This window comes from Anser cygnoides, chromosome 2, assembly GCF_040182565.1.
Source record: "Anser cygnoides isolate HZ-2024a breed goose chromosome 2, Taihu_goose_T2T_genome, whole genome shotgun sequence".
NCBI lineage: Eukaryota > Metazoa > Chordata > Aves > Anseriformes > Anatidae > Anser > Anser cygnoides.
In genome coordinates, this window is record NC_089874.1 from 10,075,004 (window position 1) to 10,095,632 (window position 20,629).

Below are 20,629 nucleotides of genomic sequence, written 5' to 3' on the forward strand. Positions count from 1 at the left end.
ATCTTCACCATCACCTAGCTTCTTCTCAGCCAATTTCAATGTACTCTACAAAGACACCAAATAATTAAAGGAGGAGGAAAATAAGGCACAAAACCCAGGGGGTTGCTCCCCAGCTCTCCCAGCAGGACGCTACCAGTGACAGAGAGACAGAATCAAACAGCAAATCCCAACCACTAGACTCTGTCCTGGGCTGCTAACACTGTTGCATACATACAGTCAGATCTTCACGTGTCCATCTTCTACACTGATACCAATTGCAAGTCATGTTTGGAAGTAACCCAAGTTTTCCCATGCAGACCCCATTAATAGAAGATATTTGTACCATTTCAAACATAAAAGAGATACAGCTTAGAAGAAATCCTGATAAGGATAACTAAATTCAGGCTAGTCTCAAAATTCAGGTCCCTCTCCGTTCAAACAGTAATGAAAAAAAATGTTCCGTATTGCTAATATTCTGTTGCATTCTCAGCTCAGATACCTCTACACAATAACAACACACAAGAAAAAGAGGGAAGCTGATCAGAAATTCAGCAGTTTTCTTCAGTTGTCCAAGCTGAGTTAAACATAAATTAATAGCACAAAAGGACAAAGCGTGACTTATCTTTTTTAAAGCAAGCACACAAAAAATATGTATGTCCGAGATAAAAGAATATTCCCCAGAGAGAAAAATAAACAATACAATGAGAAAGAAATGGAAATAAAAATCCTCTTAGTTTTAATTATACAAGGCTAAGCTTACCAGTGAAGCTCAGGAACACTTTTGATGTGTGAACAGACAGCTTCCGTTCCTTTAAAAGTTAACTCTTGCCAAAAGCTGAGCAGGCATCTCGCATTCTGACAACATTGCACGTGCCGTGAAGAAAAACCACCTTACCAAGATCATGTGGCCGGTGGAGATGTCCATGTTGGACTGGACAGGCTCCTCGCACCAGGACGAGGTGCTGCTGCGGGCCGAGGGGCTGGGAACGGGCCCATCGCTGAATTGTGAAGAAACGCTATTGATTCGAGAGGCGTGCAGCGGCTCCGGGCGATCAGATGTCTTCACTGCCATGCGCTGACGGCATAGCTCCTAGAGAGAGAAAGGAAGAAACAACCTACGGTTAAGAGTAATTACAGGATACACTCTACTGAAGACATATGATTTACAATATGTTTCCAGGGCTTGAAGTGTTTTCCCCCTCACCGCAGTGATTTTTGGGAGGCTGTCTGTTCTGTTCTGCACATCTACAAAGATTAAATACTCAATGAAATTACTACATGCTGGCTCTCCTAACCTTTCAAAAGTTTAATTACGACTGTGTGCCTATTGCCTTTCATGATAACAAAAAATAATATTCTGGAGCTTGACTTTCCCAACAGATCTCCCTTTTTTCCCTACCACCGCCGTGCGATCAGCGCAGCAACTTTTGAACTGTGCAACCTACTGAAGTTAATGGGGTTGCACAGGAGTAATCGAGAGCACTGCTTGGCCCGGAATATGCAAACTCAGCAAGCTCAAGGCAACTGAATTGATGTGCCCTCCACTATAAATTCTAGTTGATAGATGCATCATTTCTCTTCATTAAAATAGCAAACTCACAACGCTTCCTCCCTGATGTGGGGCAGAGAGGATGAAGAATGACATTAATGAAGAATAAAAACAGAAATCTGTCATTGTATTGTTTAAGCAGCTTTGGCAAACAGAGAAAATTCAAGCTATCACACACTCTAATGCAAGCCATGTAAAAACACCAAAATGGATTGCACTGTGAATATATATTTTCACTTGTGCCTGTGCATAGAATTCATGTAAAAATACAGAATTCTGGTTACATAACGCAAAATCCTACTGGTAAAAGCAACTCCCTACAGTACAAAATTCTGACTAATGGGATAAACAGACCCACAGTTATGCTGTGATTGTTATAATGCTCTTAGAATCACTTATGTGTGGTAAAATCTCAGAGACTATAATAAAATTATCATTTTTAACATATGTCTATTGTCCATGAGAGACACTTGGCTGCCTGTGTTGCACAGCAAGAGAGGCTAGTCCATGGGATCTGGACATATTGCACACGCGGTGTGGCTGCACATTTGTCTCGGATTACTCATTCTGCACAGACGAGTCCTAAGAGCGCAGCCTCTTGCCTCAGGCTAACAAAATAATACAGTCTGAAGAATTCATACTGTTGAAATGCTGGGGCCTTTGTTTTCTTATTGACTGATAATACAGTTACAGCCCAAGTGCCATCAGTAGGATGATCTAAAAAACTCCATATATCAACTGCAATAAAATCTTTTTTTCATATGGGAGTTAGAAATGTAACTTGAGGAGTATGTATTTTTTTTTTGACCTTGCAAACTTTAGGACACTGAAGAGGGATCCTAATTCATTCAGTAGCAAGCATTGAGACTTCTCTTGCCTCAATGTGGCAATGATTAAAGACCCATCCAAACATTTTCCATCTGTCTGCCTTTTACCAGAGCTTTTGTTTGATTTGCCATTAGAGGTGCTTATGTAGAAGTTTTCTGTATTTATAAAATGTAGGGTTTTTTCCTCACTTCCACTTGAATGTTTTCTGTCACTTGGTACCTTAGTTTCTTAGTTACGTATCAACTTCATTTATTTTAGGCCAAATGTTAGAAAACAAAAACAGCAACAACAAACCTTGAATATAGGGCCAAAGGAAAAAAACCTCTCCTCCTTTTTTATGAAGGATCACACACGTCATCAGAAAAGACAGCAATAGTACAGAATGGCTATTGCTAACCTTGGAATGACCTTGCGGTAGTGTAATTTCAAATCCCTACTTTTAGCAGATTTTGGGAAAAGCATAACAGTGCGGAAGCTTTTTAGACAGAAAAATAAATCTGCAGAAAACCAAAAAGCTGTTCAGATGTTTAGATACCAGCCATTCTCAGAGGTAATAGTTTACTGGACTAGACAAAACTACAAAAAGTAAAAGGTATAAAAATATGTAGTCTATCACACAACTGCTGAAAGGATGTGTCTTCTGGCTAGCATGCCATGTGGCGTAAATATGAATTTGTCTTATTCTAATAGACATCCTGCCACTTGACTCACCCCAACTCTCTACTAACAATAGCATTTGTACTCAGACAGGATCTTTGTTTTTAAGTTGATCTGTTCCTGCTGCTCATATCCTGCCCCAAGTCATAATCCTCTGCTTTTACAAGTGGTTGCTGTGGAAAGGATTACAGACCTCTGCTAACAAAAAAGAATCAGGAACAAGTGAACTCTAAGAAATTAATATTAGCAAATGTAAGTTGTAAAAGAAGTAATATTATAACCAACTGGTTCTAGATTAGATTAACCTCCCTAAAAATGCTTTGGACAAATTATTTAATATGCTACTAAGAAAATCTGTTTTCAAGCCACAGTTTAACATTAATGGTCCTCATGAAGGATGGTAAGGTTGAGAAACATGGCAAATATAAGTTTAAAGAAAAAATTAACTTTATCTCAGATACCAAAGGATTTCTTTCCTGACATATATACAACCAGAACAATTATTCCCAGAACTGTTGTAACTGTCAAATACCTTAAACAAAGCAAGCACGTCACTGTACACCGCCAGAAAAATGTTTAATGTAAACAGGAAGGTCAAATCAGAGTTGCAGCAAAAACACCACGGAGTTTCTTGATTGGTGTTTTAAATCACCAAGACAATGGGTTTTTCCCTGCCTGTAAACAGATTTTTTTGTTTAATTAATCTCTAGATTGGTCTAATGGCCCTTGGCAACTCTTCCTTCCCCCAGTCCCAGCCAGCCCAGGCTGAGGAACCTGCCTATCCCCACGTGCTAGGGACACCTACAGCTTTATCAAAGCCACCCCTCCGCTAAGCCTGACCATCTTGCCCCCTCTTGGGGTTTTTCACATAGCTTCATCTACACCGCCATCTACAAAAGCTTCAACACGTTTTGTTTTGAGGGTCCAAATGGATTCCTTCAGGACACATGGACTAGGGATGTCCAACTCAGGGCAGGTACGTATCTAAATGTGGGATTTGGGTTTGTTTCATCCCTGAGGCAGGCTGCTCTGGCCCTCTCCTGTGAAAGGTGTTGGGAGTAGTGGGGTCTCAACACATGGGATGTTTCTCAACTGGTGCTCTCAGGAAACACTATCCCTGGGCACTTACTGAGGTGGGACCATTTCACAGGCATGCAAAGCCCTGAGTGGTTAAAACCCTCAGTACTACCTGTTACCTATTCACCTCTCTGCACGCTCAGGTATGCTCTTTCTTTTCTCCAAAATCTTTACTCTCATAAGCATTTAGCAAAACAGCCATCCACCAAACCACAGTTAGAGTTCAGACTTGACTAAAATGTCAAAGCTGCAAACTGCATGAATGACACAAACAGACGTATTTCTGTATTGTCTCAGCACATGCACCATTAAAAATATTTTCTAAGAAAGAACTCAGTTTACTGCTGCACTTCTATATTTAGCAGAGTGGCTGAGGCTATTTCTGCCATATAGCAACTCTGTAATGTCTAGCCTTTGTTTGTATATAGTTCGGGTGCCATTCTTCATTTAAAAACATCATTTACACCTAAAAAAGCAATCATAATGCATACAGTGAAATATGAAGAAATGATCCTCCTGACCCTTCAGGCTATGATCTAATGGATGGGTTGGACGTAAACATTTATTTAAAAGGTAATTTGAAGTTTATGACATTATTTCCCATCACATGGGAATTGCTATCATACTGAGGCACTTACTCTGTTTTTTATTTCCCAACATTTATTATCAAACTTATGTGGCGGTCACATTCAATATATAATGGAAAAGTAATATCGCTGTGTGACAAAAACTGCCATAACCAAGATAAATATTCTGTAAATAATGTCCAGTTAAATGAGTTCAAAGTACAGCACAATGATCATCTGTAGAGAGCTTTTTATTTGAAACATAATTGATAACCTTAAACAAACCATAAACAGTATTCTCAGAAAAACCCTGGACCTCTTCCAACGAGGTTTTAAAGTGTTTCTAATACTTGGTTGTCCTCACAGAGATACAGAGAAGCACAAAGCAGCAATTATTTCCTAAGGTACAAGAAATGGATTTTCAGATCCATACAGTCCACTTGTGAATGAACCACATCATGCCATAAAAGTAGTTTACCCAAATCGAATGAAGGGCATCAATAGAGTTGTTGTGCTTAATGGACAACAACTCATGGACAGAGAGCCAGTCTTACCATGCTGCTTTGTTAGATGGGGTCTCTGAACCTGAAGAGAAGAGTAAGAAACTCTCCTCTCAGCCAAGGAGGCCTTGTGCCTCTTCAGAAATGAACCCCACAGTCACCTCACTATGGTTTACTGAAATATTTGTTTTGGTAGAGAAAACCCTGTATAAACCCTGGTAGGGAGTAAGAGGATAGGAGTGTCTGACACTAAAACCAGTCTGAATGATGGTCAGTATTGAATCATTTCCCCCGTATTCAGTTTCTACAGGAGCAGAGCTTTGAACCCTGCTAGAGAAGACACCACAGAAGGCCTCAGGAAAGGAGTCCCCATGCATGAGAGGTGGCTGCTGTCAGGCCAGCACAGACTGGTGAAGGACTCGCTCCTGTTGGCTGGGGACAAAGCCTCCCATGAGTGGCTCTGTTGATGGTGCGCAGGGCAAAAATGTCTCCCACACCGATAAAACCCTACACAACTGCACGACACCATCATTATCTCACCCAGGAAAAATAAAAGCATTGTATCCACCATCTCTTGCTACTATTTGCAAAAGTGGAATTTAAGGCAAAAAGCAGCCACCTCAAAGCAGCACATCACAGGCAAAGGACATACACTGGGCATCCCAGTTAAGGGACAGCCAACGTGCACCTCTGTGTTATGTTCATTCCTCATAAAGATGAGCCACTCCACCCCCAAGCTGCCTGGAATTAGGATGCTGCTGTTCATTAAAATACCTATTTCATGCAATAATCTTCAGGTAGCCCTAGTCCAGCCACTAACCGTGACACGTGCACTGTTCACATCCAGCTGGTACCAGGTGTACTATAAATGAAAATTTTCAGTCCAAAGTAAATGAAAGTAGCTTCCTACCTAAAATACAGTTGTCCTTCCCCAGTTACAGTCACCTCAGACTTGCTCAACAAGAACCTGGGATCTCAGGGAAATTTCAACTTTCTAGTTTATTTATATATATATATATATATATATATACACACACAATTTCATTACTCTATATTCATGAGTCTTTTTTTTTTTTTAAACTGAGTCCCAGACTTACATAATTCCAAAAATAAAGTTGAAGAAATAGGCCTGACATTTCCAGTCTTTTCAAAATCTTTTGCTTAACAAATTCAAATGGAAATCACCTGACCTAATCCAGAAACAACAGTGGCACAATTATTTCCTTACATTTTTAAAAAATGTAAGAAAGAATAAACACTTCCATAGTATAGTTATTAAAAAAATACAGAGACATTAAACCAAGAAAAATGCTGTTTATTAAAACTGGTAGATGAGCGTACACAAAGCCCTTTCAACTTGACCTGCCTAATGTTCTAGCAGAAACAAGTAACAAATGTACAGAAACCCTGTATTTAATTTACACGTGAAACAAAATTGTTTTGCAGAAGTTTTAAATTAAAAATGCTAAGTATTAATTCTAAAAGATCCTAGGCTATACTTTGTAATAAAATAAAGAGAACTAAGAATATACATAACCTTTTATAAGCTAGGAGTGGAAAAAAAAAAGATCTTTAAGAATTCAATTCTTCTCGCTTTTAATACGTTTAAGTGAATATTAATCTTTCCCTTCCTTTAAATTAAGGATGTATCATTCACTGGATGAGGTGAAGTCTGCACTTACAGCATGGAGTTACACATTTTGCGATAGATGCAGTCATAATGCAGTGAGATTTAAAAAATGAAAAAATAAAGTAAGCTCATTTTTTTTTAAACAAATGAATCTAGGACTACAAACATCATTATTCTCTAACCAAATTTGCTTAGTGTTACTACAGGGTGAAGCTAAAGTCATTTGGCTGCCTTTGTTTTGCTTTTGCATACTTAATATGCTTGCAGGTGTTATAAATTTAACTTTAACTTATTTACTGTGTTTGTAGCTTTGGGGATAATTACAGCTTTATTACCATTTATTTTTGAGTTATTGAAACATACTTTCAAGCTTTAGTTTCATTTTAACATGCTTTTTGTCCAGCAGTAAAGGAGCTATTTATATGTGTGGAATATTTACACGCATTTGCTGTCACTGCCAGAAAAGGCAACTACTGAGATCAGCTCGCCTTCAAGAAAGGAACAGAGGGACATAGTGGAAAAATGTTTCTAAGTCATATTTTGAGAGATCACACCTCTGCCACAGCATCAAACATAGCATTCCATAGCCACACTCCATTCACTTCGTATTTATGCAGACATGTATGTGATAGATCCCGGAGGGTGGGGGCAGAAATAATTAGACCACAGAATGTATATATTTGATTGTCAGTAAAGACTTGCTCTGCACTGTTCAATTTACTACCCATACTCTTGTACCGCACCACTAACCATACATCTTGAGCCCCAGAGTAGGACTTTTGCTTTGTTTTGATTTTAAGAGACCTAAAACGCAGGGATGGTGTTTCTCTTTGAAAGCACTGCAGTCAAACACCCATTTTCCTAACAAAACCCCAATTTTGATTATGACTTCTGAAATTAAAAAGTTGCAATTTTTTTTTTTTTTTAGCATTCCAAGTGTTTCCTGGTGGGAACTCATGTAATTATCATTCTCCTTTCATCACAAAAAAAGAAAAGAAAAAGAAAGTAAAGGTCATGTGGGAGGGGAAAGGCAAAGAAAACATGGTTATCCTCAGATGGAAAATGACTCTTCCTTCATTTTTGTATATTTATTTCCTCTTTTTAAATTCAAGCATTTGCACTGTCTTATCCCACCGAATCAAAACAAACAGCCGTATTCCATCCCGGTCTTGAGCACAGCTCTAGAGGTCCAGCAGACGTGAACATTTCTGATTTGCACACAACCAGAGGCACTGATTAAGTGATACAGTTTAAGGAAAATATTCTTATTTTAATTCTTTCAGTGACTCTCATCAATGAGGTGGACATCTAAACAGCCAGCTGGTTACTCAGTAAGGAGGACATGGCAGCATAGGTCGGATGATATTGCCCTGAAATAGAGGTAGTGTTTTCTCTGCTGCACACACCAGGAAAGCACAAACTTCTTTGCAGACAATACTGCTTGCCAGGGGATCAGGACAATTTCAAGACCGCGTTTGGGTGGCTGTGCTGGGGATTTTCATCCTATACAACATTAGAAGAGAGCACTCTAAGTGGGCCTGCGTGAGCAAGACAGCTTCCACCTTTGGTTTCTGAAAGAGGGAAGAGTTTCATCAAACATGCCTGGCTTAACGTGAGGTAGTGTAAAGGACTTCACAGAGAGAAGATAAAAAGAAAAAAAAAAAGGAATATATTTTTTGGTGGTTTCAACCAAAGCTGGTGCCTGAATTGCATTTCCCACCTTGCAAGTGGGGTTGCATATAGTGTATCAAAAGTAAATGGTAAGTGTGAAGCGAGGAGAGGAAAGACATGTTAAGGAGTAACAAGGACATTGAGAAATCGGAGTTCAGCCCTCAGTTCTGCTAAGAAACTTGAATGTAGGGTCCAGATAGGAGCATCCCCACTGGAGCAGTCCTGTACCCACAGTAATCTGCAAAACTGGCCCTACAACCAGCACAACTGCCCCTTTATGTGTAAAACACACATCACCTTTGCCATGCTTTGTTCATCTTAACTAACTCCAATGCCTGCTGACGTGGCCCCAGCTGCTGCGTAATACGAATTTGGACAGTAAATTCATTGCTAGCACAGGGAGAGCCATACAGCACAGTATGGTTCACAAATAAACAGTATTAATGACTGAATTAACCTGCAAGGCCATGCAGAACCACGTGCAAATTTCTCACATATTTTGACTTTGCCTCACACCCCCGAAGCTGGACCAGCCTCCAGCAGATGCCCCTGCTCTAAAAGAGAACCGCCACGAATGTTTCCTTTTCCACTCCCAGCGTTTATAGTTGCCTGGGGCCCAAAGCAGGCAAAAAACGCAGTCCCCAGCCAGCTGTAGTTTCTCAAGAAAAATATACATTAAGGCTGTGAAGTCCACTATTTTATTGTCTTGCAGGACTGAAAATGGGAGACCATTTCTGGCAGAAGTGAGAATTCCCAGCTCGCCGGCAGAACTCAGCATCCACGTCTAGCTCGGAAAGAAACAAACATACAGCCACAACTTTATGTCTAAAAATGCTGTTTTACCCCATTCCAAGGATTATTATTGCTTCTCCTGAAGTCTGTGTAACTGCATTCCTGGTAACAGAGGCACTAAAACCAAGAAGAGAAATACAAAAAGAAGCCCTAAAAGCTTCTAAAAAGCTCAAATCCTTTTTTTCATGGAAGGAGGCTATACACAGCAGACATGATGCTGGGATGAGGAAGTATTTATCAAAGATGGCCATCAGCGACATTTGTTTTTCATAACATCATCTGTCATGACAGTTGAAGGTGCCAGTCATTACCCTCTCCTGACATGAAAACTAACGTCATTGCTTTCCACCCATTCCCCACTGAAAACAAAAGTGAAATCACGGTTTAGCTCTGCTAGGAATAACAAATGCAAATTTTGCGAACAAGGAAACAGCAGGGAAGAAAGGAATATATAAAGCACAGCATTGCTAGTAAGTTAGAGAGGTTATTAGGAGCTAAAAACTTGGTAGTACGTTGAAACCCTCCTAAATTCTAAAAAAATAAAAATAAAAAAAATAAATGTATGAGCTCTATCATATCTCTGAGCACAGACATTCTTTCTATCACACACAGCAAAAGCCTTCAAGGATTAAAAATGTTGGTCAATATTTCTACACATCCACTTTATTAGCATTACAGGAGATACTGGAAAAAGTGAGAGGGATTTTGTACTCAGATCTTAGTACTGATGTTCAGAGATACAGGGAGACCTCCCATTCAGAGAAAGCAGCAATAGCACCAAGAGGTTTTATGCATTTAGCATCACTAAATCACTAGTCTTTGCCCTAGTGTTATGCAGAACTGAGAGTAAGAGTTTCACTTTTTCTTCAGCTCCTCATCTTATACACATTTTACTTTTCTACTGTGCCACTTTGTTAGTGTTTTATAAGAAATAACCTGTCTTTTCAGTCTCTCTTTGTATGAGTTTTCCCCACCATTAATCATTCTTGTCACCTTTTCCTCTCTCCCTCTATTTCTGCAGCGTTCCTTCTGAGATGGAGTGACCAGCACCTGCAGAAGCCTCAATCATTGATTTTCACTTAATTAACTTCTAAGGTCTTCAAACAAGCAAACAAAATTATTAGTCAACAATGCTTGGAAAGCCACTGGGTTGATCCAAACCTTCAAAAACAAGTTCAAATTTGGAACAGGTTGGTAGGCAACCCTCCTACATATTTTAATTCCACACACAAGAGCTTTCCAGTGAGGTTAATTAGGAATTACAGTTCTTTATTTCACTCTAGTGGGTGACAGTATATGGACTTCACACGCTCCTATTCCCATTTTACTATATATATTATTTCCCCAGAGTACAGGAGAGATGCTATGTGACATAATTTCACTATATCACATGAAATGACATTTGTAGATTGCTCTTGATCCTGAAACTATATTCAGCTTCAACACATCAGTCCTCCTACCCTTTGTGGATGGCCAGCCACTGGCACCTTCTGCTATGTTCCACTGCAATGAAACCTCCCCCAGCAGATCCACCCTTTTCACTCAGAATCAGGCATTTTCCCTTCACAGTGAGCCAGGATGAAGTCCAGCTGAGAAGCTGGAAAAAGGCAAAATCCAAGTTTTGGTTACCCACATTGTCAAAAAAGCAGCGGCATACTGATTTTTTCCTTCTCATCTTTCCCTCCCTCTTCTATTCATAGTTAGTAGAAAAGATCAATATTTCTCTGACATGTGAATATTCTCCCTGATACATTTTGGAAGATTAGTAGGATGTTCAAACCAGCCTAGTAGAAAATAGGTAGGGTTGGTAGTTACGGCTCTGCTGCTGCCCACTTCAAACCAAGTATTTCAGCTGTTGTCAGACAGCCTGACCAAGGATGAGCTTTCCTGCCTGCATGAAATGAATAAATCTCCAAGTTAGGTGACATTCGATGTTTAACCAGCCAAGGTAAGCATGCGAACCCAATACTGAAAGTGAGTTTTATCATGGTAATGATGAGCAGTCCATGCTTTGCAGGACAAGAGCAGCCACTTCTGAGATCTACATGCTGCTGCACACAGTTCTGCGAAGCAGCAACACTCCTATGGAGAATGAAAAAGCAGGAATCATCAAGAAGCCTGCAACTGAGTTAGCTAGGTGTGAAGACAGAAAAATAAAAACTGCGCAGAACATGAATAGGATTTTATCCATCTGAAATATTAAAAATTTAACAAACCATTTCCCTTATCAAAATCTCTTCTTGTTCAGAATGCTAGCATCCCAAGCAAACATCAATAAAACATCACTGATGTGTCCTGCAGAAAATCTAGAAACTGGACAGGAAGGCTTAGAGAAAACCTAATGCATTTTCCCCTTTGGTCAAGCCACCTACACTAAATTTGATTTTCTCTGATTCGAAAGCTGTTCCCTCCCATCCTCCCCCAAAATTAATTTTGTTTCTTTGAAAGATTTCACTTCTAGACACACTCTCTTACAGCCTCTCTTCTTTAATCTTGGCTTAGTTATTTTCTAAAAATGCAGGTGATGAACACAGGCTCTACACGCTGCAGGCTGAGAACTTGAACTGGATTATGCACAACTGTAGGAATACCCAAGCAGTGGCATTCACTGCTGCTGTGAGAGTTCAGGACCTGTAATAGCAAAAATCACAGCACAAAGAAGTCAGACGAGTTGTCTCCGTCCCTTAAACTAGGAAGCATTTAGAGCTCAGTTGTGCCTGTAAATGTAGGGAAAGCATCTGGGGTAGGAGGTCCTCATCCCCCGAGCTTTGCCCCTGCTGAGAGGAACGAGATGAGGCTTCCTGTCCAGCCAGCACGGACCACATCCTCCTTCCACCTCCAGCTCCTGGCAGCTCTGCACAACGCCCACCCATGGGGTGCCTCTGCTCCCACACATCCCACCAGGTCACCACCTCACCCGGCCTCTTTGGGAAGACCAGGACAATTGCATGACCCCAGGAGAGCTCCAGCCTACTCTACCCCAACTCCTTCTCTTATGGTTCACATCACAACAAAACCAGCAAAAACGTCACAGCCCACCCAGAATATTTGGCTTGGCAACACTCGCTTCCCTCCAAGAGCTGCACAAGCGGGCTACAGGCTGAGAGGAAAGCTGAGGATGCGACCCCTACTTCTGCCCCTCGGTCCCATCCAGCAGCCAAGTCTGCATTGCTTACCAAGGAAAAAACTCAGGTGGCCATGGTCAGCTTCGAATCCTTCACAAAGGCTGAGTACAAACACACAGAGCAGAGAGGACAAAAGATTCCCCACTTCCCTGTGTGAGATCGATGTGCAGAATGAACAGAAGCAGTAAGGAGAACGCCTTTTTTTGCACCCTCAGGCTTCAGAGAACACATTGCAACCTGCTCCTGCTCCCAGGCAGGGGGATCCTACAAGACCTGACAAACATCACCTGCAACTGTTGCTTATGCAGGCAAAATTAACCTCTGCTCTCTTCCAGGGAACATGACCCCAGTACAAGATTTATTCTGCAAAATAAAAACCTTCCCAGTTAAAAACTTTAAAAAATACCTTTTTTTTTTTTTAAACCTTTTTTTTCCTTCCAGCATAGCACTTGGAGGGAATAATAGGAAAGACTCAGAAAGCCAGATCACAGTGTTAGCTGCTGAGTGTTGAGAGAGTACACAATAGACAAATGTGTCAAATATGAAACATGTTAACATAGCTGCTCAAAAAAATAAATCTGAAAACAGAAAAAAGGGCAGGAGTATGTTGGAAAGACAGGCCTGATTATCCTCTGCATAACATCAGAAAAAATGCCACTGAAGACACTACAGTTATTGCAGAAAGAAATCAGGACACTTGAGATGATGTACTGCCTGGGACTGCAGATCAAATACTCTCCAGCCCATTAGGCAAGGCTGTGGTTATCTTTGGCTTCTCTCAAAGGTCCAGGCCCTGGGACATAATCGATTTACGGGAGGGAGACGATCCATTGTGCAAACCCAGCCCCGTGGCGTGGCCAGGAGCAGTGCAGGGGCTCTGCAGCAGGGGCTGGGTGCTCGGGGCTCACGGCTGGTAAAGCAGTAATAAAACTCACCCTCTAAACGGGCTGGCCACAGCCAAACTATTCAGAAGACTGCCCAGCAAATGGATATACGTCTTTTTCTTGGCCTGTGCTAACTGTGTGCAAGAGATTGTTTGGGAGAAAGCTGGGTGGCTTGGCCTGAAGCCATGCCAGGGCAGTTTGAGCAATTTACCGGTTTAATTTACCAGGCGAGATGCAGCCTGCCAGGCCAGAGCACCTCCAGCACATTTTCTAAGAAAGGCCTGCTTGGGTAAGGACTCTGAATTTCCCAGTAATTAAAAATGAGTCACTAACTTCATTTCCCCTCTGACTATTCATTTTTCTTTGCACTTTCCTACATCCAAAATACCCCAAAACTATACCTTGAGATGTATGGAGCCTTTCTTTTCTTGCTCCACGGAACACCAAGCCCTTTTTTCCTTTAGACAGGGAAAAATGAAGCAAGTGTGGCAAGGGGAGAGGCCGACCATCACCTGCTCTCAGCTACTTCATGCTCTCTCTGTGCAAACCAACAGCTGACTGCTTGATAAAGATGGATTGCATCCTTCAGACCTAAACCCACATGGCACCTCCTCACCCATGCCCTTCCAGGAGTTGTGTGTGTACCCATTTTCCTTTCAAAAAAAAACCCCTCTCTCTCCACCTGCCCAGTCTAAGGAAAAGAGTATTTTAGCAAAAAAAGTGTTGCTGCACTGCCCCTGCTGCAGCACCTGGCTGGGACAAGCCCCCTTCTCTGGCATGCAGTTGCTGACAAAAGTTGTATTCCTCAATATATTCTTTGGTTACATTCTTCTTCTTCTTGGAAGACAGCTATTTGTAATGAGCACAAGAAACATCTTCCACACAGAGGAAGGGATTCCTTGCATCTCCCTGCTGCTGGGAGCTTAATATCCTTAAAAAAGTTAGTAAGGAAGTTAGATCCGCATCCGTACACCTCTCATTTTGCCTCTTTGTGCTTTGGCTGTCCACCATCTGACACCAATAAAATATTTAAACAAAAGGTAAACTCTCTTCTTGCCACCTTTAAACACTTCCCAACTCTTTTTTCTCGCCCATTACTGCTACGTATGGCTTCTGTGCAAAGTATTTGGGAGATTGTAAAAACTGTCTCACCTTAAAGTCCAGTGCTTTATGTAACAACATTACATGTAATACATTTGCAGGTTATTGGGAATTTATTTTAAGACCAAATTCTAATTAAAGAAAATTGTTCACATAATACACAGTAAGCAGCCTTAAATGGACAAGAACAGCTCTTCTGATACATATACCTCCCATGTTTTATTGCAGACAATTACTGTTAGTCCTGTCACTACACAGTCACGTGAGATGACTTTTTTTTTTTTCTCTTTTAATAAGGACAGGAAAGGATTAAAAATGTTTTATGCCCCTTGTTTTCCCAGAAGAAAACACAAACAAGCCCTTCGCAGCATTCAGCCTTAGGGCAAAATTTTCATCTAACCAAAATCCTTACTAAATGTATTCCTTACTGACATGTTTACTAAATACTCATGTATTGAATGCTTCAATCCTCAGTGATAGCTTTTTTTTTGCTGAAGTGTAGTGAGGATCCTTGAAAAGGAAGCAGTTTTACATAGACATGAGGTTCTGCTTTAGGGCACTGACCATCCCCAGTTTGCCAGCTTACTTTGCTCTCGGTCCTGATGTTAATTTGAATATTACCAAGAACTTGAGAAATAGCAGCTCATTTTTCCTTTTTTTTTTTTCATTTCACTTAGTTCACAAAATTCAATTTTCCAAGGAGTTGATATATAATATTGCTCTAATGTTAAGATCTAATACGATAATAACATGCTTGCTTATGAAAGTCAGTCTAGAGTCTAAAACCTGAAGCCATATTAGATGCAATGAATTATCTGTATTTAAATACACCAAAAAGGCATGATGGCTAAGTACAGATTCTTTCTGCTGGAGCCTTTAAAAATATTTGTAGCAAAATCCCTATTGTAACTGTTGTGAATACTGTTTTCTTAAAGTCTCTGTCTAACCAAAAATACCAGCAGGATCAAATCTTTAAAAGCACAGAGAAGTTTTTAGTGGCTTTGAATCCAGCAGGATCATGTAATTAATAAGACCGAATTTGACAAAGGAGTATGTAATTTATATATAATGCATACATGTAATAATATAGAATTTAACATATAATTTACAATTATATGCCTGCCAAATCAAGTTATTTGAACAAGTTTTAAAACAGCGGATGATGTAACCCAGCTGCATTGACGGTGCACGGCTCATGTAACCTTGAATACCTCAGGCAGCTGCAGAAGGACTTCATTGTAAACTGTTTGGTCTTTGCCCCCTCGCTTTCTAAAGGAAGTTCTTTTGGCTGAGATCAAGGAAAATTAAAAAGCACATTATTGACATAAAATATTAACAGGGAGGCTCTCTGAAGCCAGCTTCAATGCATTTCAACTTTTGCCTTTAAATTCCATTATGGCCAACATTTTGCAGAGCATTAGCGGTGATGCAGAAGATTATGCTCACAGGAAAGTTCTGCAACTCGACGTATAAAATATGCTGATGATTTAACATCTTGCACAACCCAGCACTCTCCACACAGGGGTCAAAAGCCAGGGTTCAGCTGGACTCACAAATACATCACCCTGAATCCAACGGAGCATCTCTAAATAGCTGCAGCCGCTAATATACACTCATTACGTTAATAAATTGCTCGCTAATGGGAGCGGTGACAAGTAAGATGTGCACTTAGTGGCCCCGCTCGCAGCCTGCCCCCCATGTCTGAATGCCTATTTTTCTCTGGGTGGTGTTCGAAAGGCTTCAAAGTGCGGGAGGAAAATCTGCTCGGCGCTGTGAAATAAATCAAAGAGGCTCTGCTGAAAATTCTTAAAACGCTTCTGCCCTAATCTCCTGGACCAGAGAGGGGACTAGTAGCATACTAAACTTGCTTTTCAGAGGAGATCAAAGCGACACGAGCAACAATTAAAAACACGAGCGTAGGTGTGCGCATGTGCACAGGCGCAGACAGGGCGGCTCGATCCTCTTTTTAGTCATCCACAAACACTGACGCTGACTTATCTAATCGTTACACATGTGATTTGAAAGGACGGGAGACGTGTTTAAAAGGTACACAAAAAGTGTCCGCCTTTGTGTAAGCTGTGTTTCATGCACACGTAGTGTTTTACAAGATACACCGCTGCCATTCATTCTGAAAAGCTCCTTAGCCACAGTCTAATTAAACCAGGCTATAATTTGCCATTTGCTTAGCGATTCAAAGATAAATGAAGTTGCAGTTGTGTATCTATCCTTCCTAATGTTATTCTTCAAATAGGGTTAGTCTCGCAGACCTTATTTTAATGCTTTCAAAGCCAGCTGCTTGCCTCGGGAAAGCCTCCAAAGAAACCTCCAGACCTCAACTCAACCACTTCCATCAGTCTCGCTCCACCCCCCCGGTTAGCAAAGGCACCCCGGCATTTCATTTGCCCGCTTCAACTTTTAAGTGGTGTTGGCCATTCCGCCTAAGCCTGGTCTGCCTCTACACCAAAAACCCTTGTGCTGGTAGGTAGGTGCTCTCGCACAAGAAACGCTTGGGCAGTGACGTGGGGTGACGCTGGACATCTCCGCGGCGCAGGCGCAGGGTCCCTGGTGCAGGAACTGGCGGGGAACCGGTGCGGAGCAGCAGTTTGGGCTGGCTCCCAACTCTCACCAGTAGCATCTTAGGAGACTTAGCAGCCAACCTGCTATTTCCCTGACAATACAATTTGTCTGTTTTCCCCTTTTCAATCTGGTCTTTCACTGTGTAAACTGCAAGGAAAAAAAAAACAAAAACAAACAAACAAAACAACAACAAAAACAACCAAAAAAAAAAAAACAACACAGCTAAACAGCTGTGGGAAAAACCTCCTCCAAGTTCACAGGGTGAGGAAGGAATGAGTAAAACCCCGAGTGAACTCTCCTGGCTGAACTGGGTTAGGATGAAAAATGTCTCGGCTAAATCTTGAAAATTTAGGTCAGTCATGTTTATGTGAAGATGTAAACCACTGACATTTTGAGAAGCACGTGAACCAACGTGATGTTTCAGTGCTCTCTCTGAATCACACTGGGCCACTAGGCCCTTTTATACCAACCAATTTCTACCCCCCCCCTTCAAATTAAAAAAAAAAATAAATCTGAATTGTCACTTAAGCTGTAACCAGCAATATATTGGAGTATCACGCTTTAAAGTCTAGTGTCAGCAGCTGCTGAAATATTTCATATTTTTAAAACATACCGAGTTCACTGAGTAGATACTTGCAAAGCCTTTAACTGATACAGAAGAGAACCAAGTAGGTGTAATTTCCAAAGCTATCTGTTTTTTTTGTTTCCCCATATGAACACAGGTCACATTATAGCCCTATGAATATCAGAGAAGATGAGGAAAAGGATAATTGATGCTTTTCTGAGACCTAATTGATGTTATCCAAAACATGCACCACACCAGATACCCATTACATTTAAATCACAGCTCAGCATACGGTGATGTTGACTATGTGAACAGGGCTCAGTCCTAATTTCTCTTCAAATCCACGTGAATAGTTTATTATATACAAAATGAGGCCCAGTGATTCATTTTGATAAAACGCTACTTAGCAGCATCGAAACTGCTCAAGTATTTTGTCTGCCCGTACTGGGGCCTCCTACTGCTGCCATTGAAACAAATGGCAAAATTCCCATCTACTTCCACGGGAGGAGAGCCAGGCCCTTAGAAACCTTTGTATTTAAGGAAAAACATTTTTCCTCCTCCTCATGACCACAGTTCTCCTGAAAAACCAATGGAAATGTTTAAGAAGTCAGGTGGTTAGGACTGGGCGCAAAGGTCAGGAACAAAGAATATTAAAGCAGTCCTGCTCTGGGAACACTGAGCATCCTCAAAACATCGCCTGTTTTGGTTTTCAAACAGAAAATTACACTCTTAGATCTAAGGAGGGAGATTTTAAAATATATATAAATCCGGGAAGAAGAAATGAAGCACACATTTCATTTAGTGTCTGGATTACAGATTCTTATTAAACAAACCAGAGCTCATTATAAAATCAATATCAACTTAACCACCATACTCCCCAGAGAAACGGCAAAAAAGGTCACTCCAAGAAATTCAAACAATTTTCCTGCTGGAAGGGCACGATTTTAATTACAGATACTATTAATTAGAGCTGTCACTAGGAAGATTGTCCTGTTAATTATCACAAATTCACTTTCAAGTGTGATTTTGGAACCTGGAGGGCTTTCTTTTTTTTTGAAATTAAGAATTCTTGTATTCATGTTTAATGAAAAAAAAAAAGACTACCTATTACTTGTGCAGTTTGAATAAGTCAACAGCAAGTTCCCTATTAAAAACAAAAATATTTATGGCAATGGTCTACTTGGCCAACAAAACTAACCTGACAAACTGCTGGTTTATTCACACTTTGTCCTGTAGGACACTCCTTTTTTCCCCTGGAAACGCCTCTGATCTCACTTTCTTGCTTTGGAATTCATTAAATTGAAAGATTTAAAGGAGATCTGAAGATTAAAGTAGATTTGAAGATTTAAAGTCATTCAAAGATTTTTATTTTTATTTTTTACAGCAAGAATTCCATTTAAACTGAAAAGCAAAACCATCCCTGAGGATGCTAATTGTTATGAAAACATTTTTATTTACCATTCGTTACTAAAACCTCCCCGAACTACGGAGAGGCACTGAACACGCTCAATTTTGACCCAGGAGAGGTCCAGACAGACACAAACTTTGCAAGGAAATATGAGTTTCTTCCCATACGACTCCCTGCTGCCGATTTGAATCCATCTGAGCCCCAGAATACCGAAAGGCCGTAAGGTCTTATGCTGAGCAGGGCAAGAAGGTAGAACAAAACTTGACAGAAAAGTGCCATTAGCGGGACCCTATCGGTGCAGCGCAGACACGGATACTCCAGCAACGAGGTTTACACATTCTCGAATTCTTTTTCTAGCCACGCTCCAAATATTTTGGGAAAGCTGAGCAGGGCTGCGTGGCACAGGACCACAACACATGCACCGCCTCACCACCGCGCATCCCAGACCGGTACCTAAAGCAAACTTCAGGAAGCCGCAGCCTCTCTCTCCACCCCATACTTTTGAAACCGAAAGAGAAACCCTGAGGTTCCTGATTTATTTCAGCAGACCTCAGCGCAGCGCTCCCGCACTACTGGGGACACAGCTGCTACCATTGTTCTCCTGGAAACGGCCCCGCTTTACCTCCCCATCTATCAGCGTTAGGTTTCATTTTATCTGAATAATGGCAGAAGGTGGCAACAGATCGGGTCAAAGGCTCTTTTCATATCAGACCCCGAAGAAGTCGATTACTCAAAAAGAGAGACATCTTCAGATAACCGTGCAATCCATTCCTCATAAACGGTAAAGATTTTTCGTTATTAATAGTGGCAGGGGTGACAGATTATGGATATTAGTGTTATTTTTTCAGAGAATTCCAGTGGCGAGAGCTTTTTCTTTTTTTTTTTTCTCCTTTTAATGTTTCTAATTAGCCACAAATTTACAGCAACCAGAAGAACAGCCGAGATTAATCCCCGGCAGTAAGAAGCCGGTCCAGTGAATCTGCAGGGATATTCACGGGAGAAAGGGGAGGCTGCGGGGGGGGGGGACACAGCGTGGAAAACAAAACAAGCCCGACCGAGAGAGGGGTCCGGGGAGGAGGAGGAGGAGGAAGAAGAGGAGGAAGGCTGCTGCTTACCTGATAAGCAGCGGTGGCGTCGGAGCCGGCGTCTGCCCCCAGGGCCGAGAGCTTCTCCTTGAGGCGGTGGTGGGCGCGGTGCCGGAGGCAGTAGACGACCCCCGACGCCGCCAGGACCCCGGCGATGCAGGCGAGGGAGAGGAGGGTGAGGAGGAAGAACTTGCCGGACTCTGCCTCTTCCCCGCGCTGCGGGAGCGGCGGGACGTGGCTCTTCTGCAGGGGAGGAGAGAGAGGCAGCGCCTGAGTGGCGAGGAGGGGAGGGGGGGGGCCGTCGGGGGAAGCCCCCGGCAGCGCCAACTTTCCGCCGGGGATGGAGCCGAGGGGACGGGCAGGGACAGCATCGCTTGTCCTTCCCCCCCGCCTTGTCCCCTCCCGTCCCCTCCCGCGGTATTTAAGCAGCGACAGGCGGGGGGGGGGGGGGGGGGGGGCGCGTTGGATGCGCGCAAAGCCCCCAGCCCCGGGTCCCCCCCCCCCACCAGCCCCGCAGGCTGACAGGGGGCAACGAAGGAAAATCACATATATTTTTTTTTCCTACAGTGAAAAATAAAACACGAAAACACACAATAAAAGAAGTAGGTGGCGGTCCTTCCTTTTGTCTGGTGTAG

The 20,629-nt window shown here is 41.8% G+C and overlaps 1 protein-coding gene across 3 annotated transcripts in view; it reads right to left on the reverse strand.

Moving 5' to 3' along the window:
- The window catches only part of PTPRN2 (protein tyrosine phosphatase receptor type N2), a 646,903-nt gene that overhangs the window by 85,049 nt on the left and 541,225 nt on the right, over positions 1 to 20,629 (reverse strand). For 2 of the 3 annotated variants that reach the window (XM_066991450.1, XM_066991449.1), the window contains exons 13-14: positions 20,025 to 20,237; positions 875 to 1,069 (exon numbers count right to left, since the gene is read on the reverse strand). In XM_066991450.1, the coding sequence (XP_066847551.1) occupies positions 875 to 1,069; positions 20,025 to 20,237 (408 nt within the window). The remainder of the gene's footprint in view (positions 1 to 874; positions 1,070 to 20,024; positions 20,238 to 20,629) is intronic. The other variant, XM_066991452.1, reaches the window with a different exon arrangement.